We start from the raw sequence: 13,760 nt of genomic DNA, 5'->3' as shown, positions 1-13,760 counted from the left end.
TGTGCCACACACATTTTCGTAAGTTAAATATTTAAGTGACACCCTCGGTGATGACTACCTAAGTCCTCTAGTCATTTCCTTTAGGAGGGACATACCTACAGACACTTTTTGCAGGGGTCTGGGGTAGAGGGTAAGCATTTTCTTGACTGCGTGCACGATGGTAGTTTATTTCATGAAAGGTACATCGCTTTGCCCTGTTTGATACCAGATAACGACACCGAAAATATCTTTAATACGATTTTTGGCCACTAAGCGGGTAATCTCGCAAAGCCATGTCACCGCCCAACCTGTCCGTAGGGGAGACACTGAAGTTTCCCAACACACCGGGGCTGTGGCGACCGGGAAGAGCGTACAGCTTGTGTCCACGCTCAAGGGAGGGGAGAGCTAGAGGAGTGCTGTAGGGAGAGACGGAGGCTGGCTCCCCGAGAGGAGAAGCGAGCGGCGGCCGGTCCAGCGTCGCGCAGAGCGGCCCGATCGGGTCTCCCCGCCCCGGGCGTGGCAGGGGCGCCGGCGTCTGCGCATGCGCGCGGGGCCGTGGCGACTCCGCCGACGCGACCGCCTCCTCCGCGCGCGCTCGCAGCACGGTTACCCCGACTCTCTGCCCCTCCTTCCCGCGGCGCTCGAGGGACCATGGCCGATCCTCGCGTGAGACAAATCAAGATCAAAACCGGCGTGGTGAAGCGGTAAGGAGCCGCGAACGGCGCCGCCGCCAGCGCCTCCCCTCCCTCGCCTCGGGGCGGCCCGAGAGGCCGGGCGGAGCGCAGGCCTCAGGCGGGCGCGGGAGTCCAGGCCTCACCTGCTCCGCGGGCGGCGGGGACGGGCCGGGCCAGAGCGGGGCGCGCCGGTGCCGGAGCCCGCGGCCCGGGGCACGCCCCTCCCCTTGCCCCTGCCCTGGATTTCCCCTCCGTGAACGGTGAGGGTCGGCGGCAGCCCGGCCCTCGGGCGTGAGCGGGCGGGGCGGCGAGCGGGAGGCAGGGCCGGGCTTCGGTAGCGCCTCCCCTGCGCGCGCCGCCACGCCCACCGACCGCGGGAAAGCGGACCGGAGACCGCGAGCCCGCTCTGAAGTTTCGGGGGCCGCCGAGAGCCCGGCCCCGATAAACAGCGAGGCCTTGGTGACGCCCGGAGATGAACGCGGCGGCGGCCTCGCGGCCTGGGGCCCAGAACGCAGCGCCCGCCTCCAGTTCCCGCGGCCCCCTCTCCCCACTGCGTTCCCGAGCTCGCCCCGGAGGTGTGGGGTGCCGTTTAAGGAGAGGCCCCGCCGCCGGCTCTCACCCCGGCGGCTGTTACACACTCGGTGCTCGTTAGGACTCGATGGTTGCGACCCGCGAAGGTGAAACTTTGGAGAGGCGGCCCCGGAGAGCGGGTGGGCGGGCTTAGGAAGCAGCGGCTGGCAGAGAGGCCTCGTCCCAGTCGGCTGGCTTTTCCCTCTGTGCCCACCGTCTGCCCCCCTGTAACGCCTTTCCGCCGGAAGGAGGACAAGGCGCGGGGGAGGAAAAATCTCCCTTTTAAGCTGTTGCCCCCCGGCTTAGGTAGCGCAGCAGGACCCTGGACTTCCCCGGACGCTTCCAGCTTGGAGGCGGCCAGGAGACCCTGTGAGCAGCAGCGCGGCGCGCAGCCTCTTCGGGAGGGAGGCCGCGGGCTCCGGTCCGAGTCCTGCCGCGTACTCTGTGCCGTTGCCTGCAGGGGCCTCGGGGTCCTCATTTGTGAGACGGAGGAAGCGCCCGCCTCCTGCAGCGGTTGCGGGAGGCGCCTGCCGTGCGCGCTCTGTAACGTAGTGTGTGGCCAGCCGCCAGGGGAGACTGTGGCGTCCCGTCTTACAGACGAGCGACGGAGGTTTAATGAAGTTAAAGGAGAAAAGCCAAACTTGTCTGAGATCTCAGCACTCGTCATTGGCAGAGCAGAGGCAGGAACCCAGGGTTCTGATCTACAGCTTCCTATTTGAAGGACAACACTTCCAAAGTATTTTTTTTTAAATATATTTTATTGATTTTTGACAGAGAGGAAAGGAGAGAGATAGAGAGTTAGAAACATCGATGAGAGAGAAACATCGATCAGCTGCCTCCTGCACATCTCCTACTGGGGATGTGCCCGCAACCCAGGTACATGCCCTTGACCAGAATCGAACCTGGGACCCTTCAGTCCGCAGGCCGACGCTCTATCCACTGAGCCAAACCGGTTTCGGCCCAAAGTATTTTTTTTAAATGTGTGATAATAGGAAGGGAATTGAGATCTCTCTCTCTCTCTCTCTCAATATATATCTATATATGTGTATTTAAAAGATTTTTTTCAGTGACAGTTGAGAGATGTAATTAAAAATAGAAATAATTTGCACCATTACTCACCCCAGCATTCTGTTGTTCACTTTTGCTAGACTTGACTTTGGTTATGTCATTTTCATAAATCTATTTAGTAGAAGCACCAGGGTATAATGGAGAGTGCTTTACATAGAGAATCACGAGAAATGACTTCTAATGGTAGAGTCCCATTAATTACCTATGTGATTTTGCCATTTCTCATTCTAATGATCTATACTAGTTTATAAAATTACTCAGTTCAAGTATTATATGCTTACAGTACATGTTCTAGAGAAAACAAACCCATTTAGATAATTAAGAAGCTAAATTTTTAGGCTTTTCCCAAGTATTTATGGAAACTGCTTGGAGATAAAGTTTTATTTTCATCTTATTTCAATAACAGCGCATTATCAAATTTTAATGTTGATTCTTCATACTTCACATTAAAATCATTTTTTGAAACCTGCATAATTTACTATACAGTATATTCAATTGCTTATAAATTAATGAAAATATCTATCATACATTTTTTCATGGCTTTGTTATTGACATTTTGGAGTGGAGTTCCCCATGTGTACTAAAATTAGATATGTGTGTGTTTTTAATCCTAAAATTTCTATTTTAGCTATTTATTACACATATTTTGCTTTGGTAGATAACCATCTAATTCTGTAAATATTGTTCCCTACTCTCCTTCTCTCCTTATTTTTCTCTGAAATTTAAATATAACTCTTTCCATCTTCTGACTTAGTATCTTACTTTTAAAATTCTCCATTGTACCTCAGCAAAGAAAAAAAATAGATGAGGGAGATACAGCAACATATCAATGATTGCTGGGGCTGAATGATCATGGGGCTTCATTATATTCTGTATATGTTTAAATATTTTTTCATAAAAAGGTTTTTAAAGGTATGCATTTTTCCTCCTCCAAATTTAGTTTCAAAGATTTTTTTTTTAATATATTTTATTGATTTTTTACAGAGAGGAAGGGAGAGAGATAGTTAGAAACATCGATGAGAGAGAAACATCGATGAACTGCCTCCTGCACATCTCCCACTGGGGACGTGCCCGCAACCCAGGTACATGCCCTTGACTGGAATCGAACCTGGGACTCCTCAGTCCGCAGGCTGATGCTCTATCCACTGAGCCAAACTGGTTTCGGCTCAAAGATTTCTTGATTAGTTTCATGATTCAGACATGTTCCTGGTTTTGTGAACACTGGTTTCTTAAAACAGTGGTCTAAAAACCAATTTCTGTTCTCATCACCTTTTTTCTAGTTAGATGTTCATTTCCCATAGCCCTGTTTCTCTTCAGAAGTCATAACTTTTATTTGGAAGAAGAGATTTAAAGTCATCACTCACACCCCTAGTTCCTTCAGTTTTCTTTCCTGGAATTGAGAGCCACTAGAAATATATTCTCTATGTATTGGTCCTAGAGTTCAGTTTGGGTAGGCTATAATAGGGAGGGTGCATTCTTGGAGTTTTAAGTATTTAATCAAGTCCCCTAGAATCCTTCAGGTGATCCAAAAGTGTTGTTGAGTGGGCTTTAGGAAGAAATCTGGGCAGGCAGATGGAATATTACAAGAATATGGAAACAAGACAAAAAATAGATGGTGATGGGCATCAGGGAAGTGGAAGATGGGTTTTTCAGCAAGTTGGCAAAGTAGTGAAGGCAATTAATGGGTGGCAGCTATTTTAGAAATGAAAGGAGTAACAGGTTTCAAGGCCATTATTTTAGGCCCTAGGAAAATAGAGAGAAGCCTCAGGGACCCTAGTCTTAGAGAAACGTTGTTACCTTGCATGGTAACAAAGGCAAAGTATCTGATTTTTGAAAATGGTTGTTAAGAGAGATTAGATTCCTAGAAACAAGGAAAGAGTACAGTTACTAGGAATGGTTTATAACAGGGGTCCTCAAACTACGGCCCACGGGCCACATGCAAATACAAATATTGTATTTCCCGTTTTGTTTTTTTACTTCAAAATAAGATGTGTGCAGTGTGCATAGGAATTTGTTCATAGTTTTTTTAAAAACTATAGTCTGCCCTCCAGCGGTCTGAGGGACAGTGAACTGGTCCCTTGTTTAAAAAGTTTGAGGACCCCTGGTTTATAAAGTGAGAATTGGACAGCAACGAGGCTGACTTGGTTCTGAGCCTCTGACTCCTAGGACTCCTTACATATCCCTTTCCCAGCAACAGGATTGTTTTTTCAGGACTAATTCTGGCTGTGAAGCTAGAGAAATGTGTGTACTATGGGCTGGGTGGGTAATTGTACTAAGTTTCTTCAAGCAGCAGCCTTTGTTCACATGTGACTTACTGTTAAGTGGATATTGGTTGGTAAGTTTGGGTCTGGCAGGCTCTTTTTAAACATTTGGATCCATGTTCCAGAAAGATTGCTCAACTTCATAATACCTGTGACTGGGTCATAGCTAATCTGGCAGCCCTAGCAGGAAGTTACCAAATATCACTCCAATTTTCTTCTCCAGTGCAGAACTGTCAAATCCTCTCCCATCTTTTTTCATGTCTAGGTGGCATCAGTACCCTGGTTTACCTGGGACTGAAGGGTTTCCGAGGATATGGAAGCTTCAGTGCTACATCTGGGAAAGTTCCAGGCAAACTAGGATGATTAGTATTCATACCTCTTCTGTAACTAGCTAACATAGCACTGTTTTCTGTGTTATTTGAGACTACTTGCTGATAGTACAACTGTGAATTGAATGTTGTACCTTACTTAAACTAAAATTTGAATGCACTCTGTAAATAATGAACCCATGCCAGAAAATATGTGGTCTGTCAGCTAAATAATATGTCCACAATAAGTTTCCAAATAGAATTTATGTTTGTGTGTTTTTTTAACCAGAGTTATGATAAATTCAAGAAATTCTTTAGCAAGGAAATGTTTTCATCCATTTAACATAAAGAGATATTTAATAACTTTAAAGGCAATTTATTTTCAATAAAACCTGCTAAACTAGCCCACTGGTGAGTGAATTAATTAAAAATACTTTCTTAAATATATCTTTTTAGATTGGTATTGGCTGAAAATCCAGTGTGAACAAAGAATGTTAAAGCATTGGAAATAGCACTGACTTTGGCCCATAGTTCCCTCTGATTAAATGAAAGTGACACCAGTAGATTAGAATGAGACTAGGACAATTCACACTGCAATTGTGTTAGTTTAACTTTAACAATCTTTTAACACTCTTGTTTAAATGTAGCTGACATACCATAATTACAAATCTACAAGCCTTGATTATAGGATTTTACATCATGAATCTGTGGGGAAGTTGTATTGATTTTTTTTTTTAATAAAGTGCCTTTCCCAAACTGTAGCATCTCCCCAAGTTTGTTTATACCTATACCTCTGATATTTAGGTGTGTGTATATATATGACATACACACACACACACACACACACACACTATACAAAAGGCATAAAAACAACATAAAAGTTAAGTAAAATCTCCATGTTATTTGTTAAATTTTTATGTTCGTATATTTATGTCATACTGACATATTTTACATATACTAAATATATATTATACGAACTGACATAAAAGTGAAATGTATGAATGACACTATACTTACGTAGACGTAGACATATCATTTTTACACTTTAGCTTTAGCTGTTTTTACACTTATCATATTTAAAATAATGATGGATAGAAGTGTGGTGGACAATATCTGGGAGAGGTTAAGGACATAGCCCTGTAAATTATTCCTATAAATTTTAGTAACTTTTTTATCTTCTTTTCTCCTCTTTTCCTACATCATACCATTTTGATTTGAGTTAAAGTCAAAATGGCCATCTTCCTACCTTGAAATTTGGCCAACTGTTTTTAGAATTTCTGTAATATACCCAGTTCTGCAAAGTGATAGTCCAAGGCAGTGTCAGAATGGATTACAGGTGGTCAGCTCTTCACCACCTTCTGCCAACTACTTGGCAAGCAGTGACTCTTAGCTACACAGCTGGCAACCAGATGTCTCTTCAAGCTGGGAAGGGAGAAAGCTAAGGCCACTCATGACCATGGTTTTTCCAACACAATCTATATTATTCCACAAGTTGAATGTGGGAATGAAAGATATTTTGACTCGTTTGTGTGTGTCTCTGTCTGTGAATGTATTCTGTTTTCATCGCACTTTTTGTTTGGTAGGATATTTTGAAAATCTGTAGTAATTAATCAAGGTTGAAACATTTTGTTAATAATAGTAGTTCAGGACCCTTAGAATATAAATGCTTAGATGTGTGATCTATTTTATTTCCAATAATACATTTATAGAACACTGTGATTTCTATTGTGAAGCTGTTTTATGTGCACAAATAGAGCTGATTTCTAAATAACATCATAGATCTTGACTGATCCAAGATCACTTATTTATTAGGTACATTTGAAGTGCTTCTTTCTGAGTCCATTCCCTCTTTCTCTCTCTCTCTCTCTTTGCCTGTAAGTAATTATTATCTTGAATTTGGTCTTTATAATTCCCATGCATGTCTTTAAATTTTTAGTTTATATGAAGATATACATAAACCATATGACAGTATTGTTCTGCTCACTTAACAACTTTATATAAAGATAGATAGGTAGAGCCCTGGCCAGTGTGGCTCAGTTGGTTGGAGCATCATTCCGGACACCAAAGTCACAGGTTCGATTCTGGTCAGGGCACATATCCAGGTTGCAGGTTCAATCTCTGGTCAGGCCGCAGTGTGGGAGGCAGCTAATGAATGTTTCTCTCTCACATATCTATCTTTTTTAAAAAAATTGATTTTAAAGAGAGATGGGAAGGGAGGAGAGAAACATCCATTTGTTGTTCCACTTATGTGTGCATTCATTGGTTGCTTCTTATATATGCTCTGACTGGAGATTGAACCCTCAACCATGGACGATGCTCTAACCTACCCAGCCAAGGAGTGTTTTCTCCCCCCCCCCACTTCCTCTCTCTAAAAATCAATAAAATAAAAAAAATTTTAAAAATTTTAAAAAGATAGACACACACACAGAAACCTGGTCATATTGGTTGTTTTGTGAGAGAGAACCTGTGTAACTGGAGGACAGGGTTGGGAGAAAGTTCTTATAGTTTTAAATCATGTGTTACCTTTCAAAATATAAATTAAAATTTTAAAAATTTTACATAGTGTCATATTATAGGAACATTTCTGTAATTTTTGTGCATATTGTTTTTGAGATTTATTATTGTTTAAACATATAGCTCTAATTCATTCTCTTGTATTTTTTCATTCTATTGTTGAATGATATTTAGTTTTATTTTCTCCACTCAGTTTTTTACATTTACAAAATGGTGTTACCATTTACTTTGTTAAATATGACACCTAGTGCACATTCATAACAGTTCGTGTAAGGCAGAATTTCTCAAGCAGTGAGCCCTGAATGGATTACAGGTGTATGAAGGTATAGTTCTCCTTACCTTTCAGGATGGCCAAGCCTGGCCAAGAACCGCCCTGGGATATATGGGTGAAGAACAGCCCTGACAGAAGGAATAGTAAATACAAAGGCTTGAAAAAGAGAGCAAGGTTGGTCAGTTTGAGGGGCAGCAACCAAGTGAGAGGAGGAGGAGGGGTAGGAGCCACTCTGCAAAGCCAGAGACAGACTTATAGGACCTAGTGTGTAAGGACTTGAACTCAAGTCTCAGATCTGTAAAAGTTTCTAAGCTGTCTCCAAAGGTAGTGCTCCCTTCTCTGTGCTCTCAGAGAACTTTGTAGTTTTCACTAAGATAGTACTAAAAATGCACTTAAGCTATCTGTTCCATCCACTATACTATTGGTTTCAAAAGTATGGTCTAGAAATCCCTTGGGGTCCCTGATATCTTTTCAGGGTATCTGCAAGGTCAAAGTTAGTTTCATAGTAATACTAAGATAATATTTGCCTTGTTCACTTTCATTTGCTCATAATTGTACAGTGAAGTTTTCCAGACGCTATATGATATGTAATATTGCAACAGATTAAATGCAGAAGCATATGAGAATCCAGATGCTTTTTGGGGAAATAATAGTTTCATAAAAATAAGTTATTCTTTTTTTTTTTTTAATCCTCACCCCAGGATATGTTTATTGATTTTAGAGAGAGGGGAAGGGAGTCAGAGAGAGAAACACCGATGTTAGAAAGACATTGGTTGGTTGCCTTCTGTCCATGTCCCAACCAGGAATCGAACCCACAACCTAGGTATGCACCCTGACCAGGAATTGATCTGGCAACCTTCTAGTGTACAGGATAGTGCTCCAACCAACTGAGCCACCTGGCCAGAGCAAAATAGGTTATTTATTTATTTTTAATGGTTTTATTGATTTTTAGAGAGAAGGGAAGGGAGAAGGGGGTGTGGGAAACATTCCTCCTGCATGCCCCCTATGGAGGATCAAGCCCGCAATGGGGACATGTGCCCTGACTGGGAATCAAACCAGTAACCTCTCGGTGCATGGGACAGGGCGATGCTCAACCAACTGATCCATACTGGCTAGAGCCAAAACAGGTTATTCTTGTTGATATGTACATTTCTTTTATATTTAGGTGGATTAAGTATACTTAAATCTTTTTAATTTTAAAAATATTCATTAAGTTTTTCAGTTTTAATTTCTAGTACAGTAAATATTAATAGACATAATTCACATGAGCAAGTAGGGTCCTGTGATACGTGATTTATAATAAACATATATTTGGTCTTTCTCCCCATTTCTGACACAGAGCTACTAAAACCCTTGGAATTTCCTAAGTGAAGAGAGATAAAAGGTGTATTTTGTTATGTTAATGAGGCAACTTCTGGAAAGCTGATAACTTATGGAAGAAAGGGGGATATTGCTAGAGGAACCAACCATAATTCAAGGATTGGAATTTTTGACCTCTGGGGCAGGGAGAGGGATTAGTGCAGTGGTATCAGGATTTTAAAAAGATTCCCAGGTGATTCTAATGCGCAGCCAAGGTTGAGAACCACTGCTCTAGACACTGTTTTGCACACTGCATTTTTTTGCACTTCAGTATTGGAATATATAGAACAGCCTCTGTTCCCCCCCCCACCCCTTTAATGACTGCAAAGTAGTCTTTTGTATGGACATACCACTTTTTTTAAAAAAATATATTTTATTGATATTTTACAGAGAGGAAGGGAGGGGGATGGAGAGTTAGAAATATCGATGAGAGAGAAACATAGATCAGCTGTCTCCTGCACACCCCTCACTGGGGATGTGCGGGCAACCAAGGTATATGCCCTTGACTGGAATCGAATCTGGGACCCTTCAGTCCGCAGGCCGACGCTCTGTCCACTGAGCCAAACGGGTCAGGGCCACTTTTTTTTTTAACTAGTCTTTTATTAATGGGCCTCTATATCGTTTCCAGTATTTTACTCTTTTGGAAAATACAGTAATGAATTTTCTTCTATATCTGTAGTTTTACAAATGTGCAGGTATATCTGTAGAACAAATTCCTATAAGTGGAATTGCTGGTTTAGGGGAAGAGAAACTTTTTGCTCTACAGGGTAGGGAAAAAGTAGATTCACAGTTGTAATACAAATAAGTAATACAATAATAAATAATAATTCAAGAAATAAATTCATGTACTCACAACTGTAAACCTACTTTTGTCCTACTCTGTACTAAATGAAAGGGCGAGGGCTACACCCTCCATCGTACCTTAACAGCCATGTGCTTGGCAAGGCTTCTTCCCGGAAGCCCAAGCCTCTGCTAGCCATGCCCAGGATTTCTTTAAACTAACCAATGACAATCAAGGGACGTGTGCGCCATAGATATGACCACATCCTGTGTAACAAGACCCGACTTGCACCTGGCCAATCGGCAGGGCCCACAGTCATCTCTCCTCCCCTCACTCCACCCCCCTATTAAAACCCATTTTTCCCACGGGGCTGGCACTCTCGCCTCGCTGTTGCGTCAGTAGAGGCTGGGAGCCAGACCCGGGTCTGTAATAATAATAAAGACTCTCTGCTTTTTGCATCGGACTCGGCTGACTCCCTGTTGGTCTATTGGGGATCTTGAAATCTGGGCATAACACTAAATAAATACTCTGGCTGGGACCCTGTAAATCAGACTGACAAAAGACAGATTAGTAAGAGAAAAACAAATAGACGTTTATTAAAATGCAAACACATGGGAATACTCAGTAGTGAGTAACTCAAGAGTGCTTATAAGACTTAGCCTTATATAGCATCTTAACAAAAGAACAATAAATTTGTATAGAAGTGACAAACTAAAGGAAAAAGACTTTGGGTTTCTGACAAATTGTGAGAAGGTAAATATTTGTGGGAGAACTAATGGAATTTAAGGGCTAATTGGTAAAGTTTGTCATGTAGATTCCATTGGTGCTATCTCAAGGGTAAGGGTCTAGAGTTGTCTTTTGTGATTAACTTCTGTCTTCTGGTAGAGAGGAAAGGGGGGACACTTTTACAAATATATGATCTGCTTTTAGGTAAATAGGGGGAGGGCAGATAACTTATATCTGCTTTTTCTCAATTGTCTTCAGCTCAAAATTATGCTTATGTCAAGGTGGCATGTTTGGGGGTGACATTCTACTACCCTTCACTGGCTCAATTGGCTTATGTGTTCTAAAATTGGGAGATACAGTAAAACCTTGATATAACAGACTAATTGAGCAAGGGAGTGTCCATTAAAGCCAAAGGTCCATCTATATATCTATCTATATATATATATAGATAGATAGATAGATAGATAGATAGATAGATAGATAGATAGATATAAAAGCCTAACTGACCAAACGACCGGTCAACCGGTCGCTGTGTTGCGCACTGACCACCAGGGGGCAGATGCTCAACACAGGAGCTGCCCCCTGGCGGTCAGTGCGCTCCCATAGTGCCAACACCACTCAGCTGACTGAAGGGCACCAGACACCAGGCTCATGGCTGGCAAGTGCAGCTGCAGCAGTGCGAGCCTCTCCCGTCTCCGTGGCAGCATGCTACCCAGTGGCAGCGGCGGCAGGCACAGTGGGGCTGGAATGAGTGGGAGTGGTGCAGCGCCTGGCCCCACTACTACATCCCTCAGGGGATGTTGGCCAGCCCTGTGGGGATCGGGCTGAAATCGGCAGTCTGACATCCCCCAAAGGATCCCGGATTGCAAGAGGGAGCAGACCAGGCTGAGGGACCCCACCAGTGCACAAATTTGTGCACCGGGCCTCTAGTTACATAATAATAAAGTAGGTTTTCTGAATATGTATGTTAAAAAATTGACAAATTACCTGGTTTTACTTATGTAGACACATTTGTGTAATTAAAATTAAGTATGTAAAAGTTTCCTATATGTATTACAGTAATTTTAAACTTATACTGAATAGATCTACTAAATGTGTGCATTCACCAGTCATCAAGAGTAAACAAATGCACATGTCTGGGGCTTGGCTTAGTGCAAGTAGGAATATCAGCTGGTGATTGTTAAAACTGCTACAGAAAGTCAACTCACAACAACAGAACCAGTTACCACGTGCAATGAGGTGTGATAACATGCTAATCATTTATCAAACATTGTTTATGAGCAGTGACTCTTGGATTTAAATATGTAGACTATAGTTGTAGATATGTAATATTTATTTGTTGGTGAAATTACTGCAGTGCTTTTTCCAACACACAGCCTATTCACTAAAATTTGTTAGAAATAACAAAAACTGTTACACTATTTATACACAAATATATATAAAAGCATTTTAAAATTAATAGGGTATTAATTTTCACATATGACATAGGGACTGGAAATTTTGTTCATTAAGTCTGAAGTCCATTAAATCGAGGTCCGCAGAATTAGGGTTTACTGTGTTGGCAGGTTGCCCTTTTATCTACTTTTAATTCCACACAGTATTTTAACATGTAATTTAGCACCCATTTGGTCTGGAAAGAATTAAACTGTGTAAGTGGAAAAACCCAAGTATGTTTAGTTTTTGTAGGAAAGTACTTTCCACATTGTTGAAAATGACAAGGACTGATGAGGCATACAGGTATGCTAAACAATCGAAATTAATTTCACTTCTCAAAATAGTCCTCAAAGTAGAAAATCTTGTCCTTTTGAAAAATTAAATTGTAGAGCTGACGAAGTACCCCTTAGAGATTCTCTCCTGCTCTTCTCTCTTTCCCTGTTCCCGTACTTCCTACCCGGTTCCCCCAACCAAACAAGAGAGGTAGTTAATTTGCTCAGGATTACCCAGTCAATTACTGGTAGAGCCAGAATCAGGAAACTTTCTAAAATTACAACATTACACTATGTCATATAACAAGTGTGAATTCTTCAGAATTTATTTTTATTTTCTTAATTGTTGAAAGTATTACAGATGTCCCCTTGGTTTGTTTCTTTCCCATTGACGCACTCCACTATGCACTCGTCCATCCAAGGCCTTCACCACTCTACTGTCTGTGTCCATGGGCTATCTATAATAATAAAAGCGTAATATGCTAATTAGACCAGATGTCCTTCTGGACGTCCTTCCTTCCGGACAAAGCCGCAGCAGTCGGGGGCTGTGGCAGATGCCCCGGCGGCAGTGGGCAGGGGCCGGGACCAAGACCCTTGCACGAATTTCGTGCATCAGACCTCTAGTATGCATATAAGTTCCACAGTTAATCACTCCCAAGCACTCCCCCACCTCACCTTCCCTCTGAAATGTGTCATTCTGTTCTATGCTTCTATGTCTCTGGATCTATTTTGTTCCTAAGTTTATTTTGTGCATTAGATTCCACATATGAGTGAGATCATGTGATACTTATCTTCTCTGATTGGCTTATTTCGCTTATCATAATACTCTCCAGGTCCATCCATGCTGTTGTAAGTGGTAAGAATTCTTTCGTTTTTACAGCTGCATAGTATTCCATCGTGTAAATGTACCACAGCTTTTTTATCTATTCATCTGCTGATGGGCACTTGGGCTGTTTCTAAATCTTTAGCTATTGTAAATTGCTTTGATATACACGTGCGTGCGCACACACACACACACACACAAATATATATATATATATAGTGCATATATTCTTTCTGATTGGTGTTTCTGGTTTCTTGGGATATATTCCTAGAAGAGGGATCACTGGGTCAAATGAACCTTCCATTTTTAAGTTTTTGAGGAAACTCCATATATAAATTTTTTAAAGTTAGATTTTATTCAAAGTTTGGTCTGTTGACATGAAATGTCCAAACCTGTAGAGAATTTTTGTAAGAGTTTTATTTGAGCCAGACTGACAACATGCTTGGGAAACAAGATCTCAAATGTTCTGGAGAATGACAGTTTTACAGTTTCTATAATACCTTTGGAATTGAGGAGAGAATGTGAGGAAGATTACATGAAGGTGGGAGAAAAGTAAGGGACAGGGCTTGCTTAAGGGGGAGATAAACCTTTTATAGGCCTGGAACATGACTACCCACCATGACCTGCCCAGTTAGGAATTTATGATGATCCTGGGAGGTTAGTTTCAGTTGGATTTATTAGAGCTCCTTTTTCATCCACAGGTTGATGAAAGTAGGCTCA

The 13,760-nt window shown here is 42.1% G+C and overlaps 1 protein-coding gene across 1 annotated transcript in view; it reads left to right on the top strand.

Annotated features, from left to right (window-relative positions):
• Window positions 1-510: 510 nt before the first annotated feature.
• The window catches only part of TBCA (tubulin folding cofactor A), a 62,778-nt gene continuing 49,528 nt past the window's right edge, over window positions 511-13,760 (top strand). Inside the window, exon 1 of the mRNA XM_081088789.1 lies at window positions 511-683. Within this exon, the coding sequence (XP_080944915.1) occupies window positions 631-683 (53 nt within the window). The 5' untranslated portion in view covers window positions 511-630. The remainder of the gene's footprint in view (window positions 684-13,760) is intronic.

The sequence above is a fragment of the Myotis nattereri genome, assembly GCF_964212035.1.
Source record: "Myotis nattereri genome assembly, chromosome: 4".
NCBI lineage: Eukaryota > Metazoa > Chordata > Mammalia > Chiroptera > Vespertilionidae > Myotis > Myotis nattereri.
This window is presented reverse-complemented; position numbering and strand designations above follow the sequence as displayed.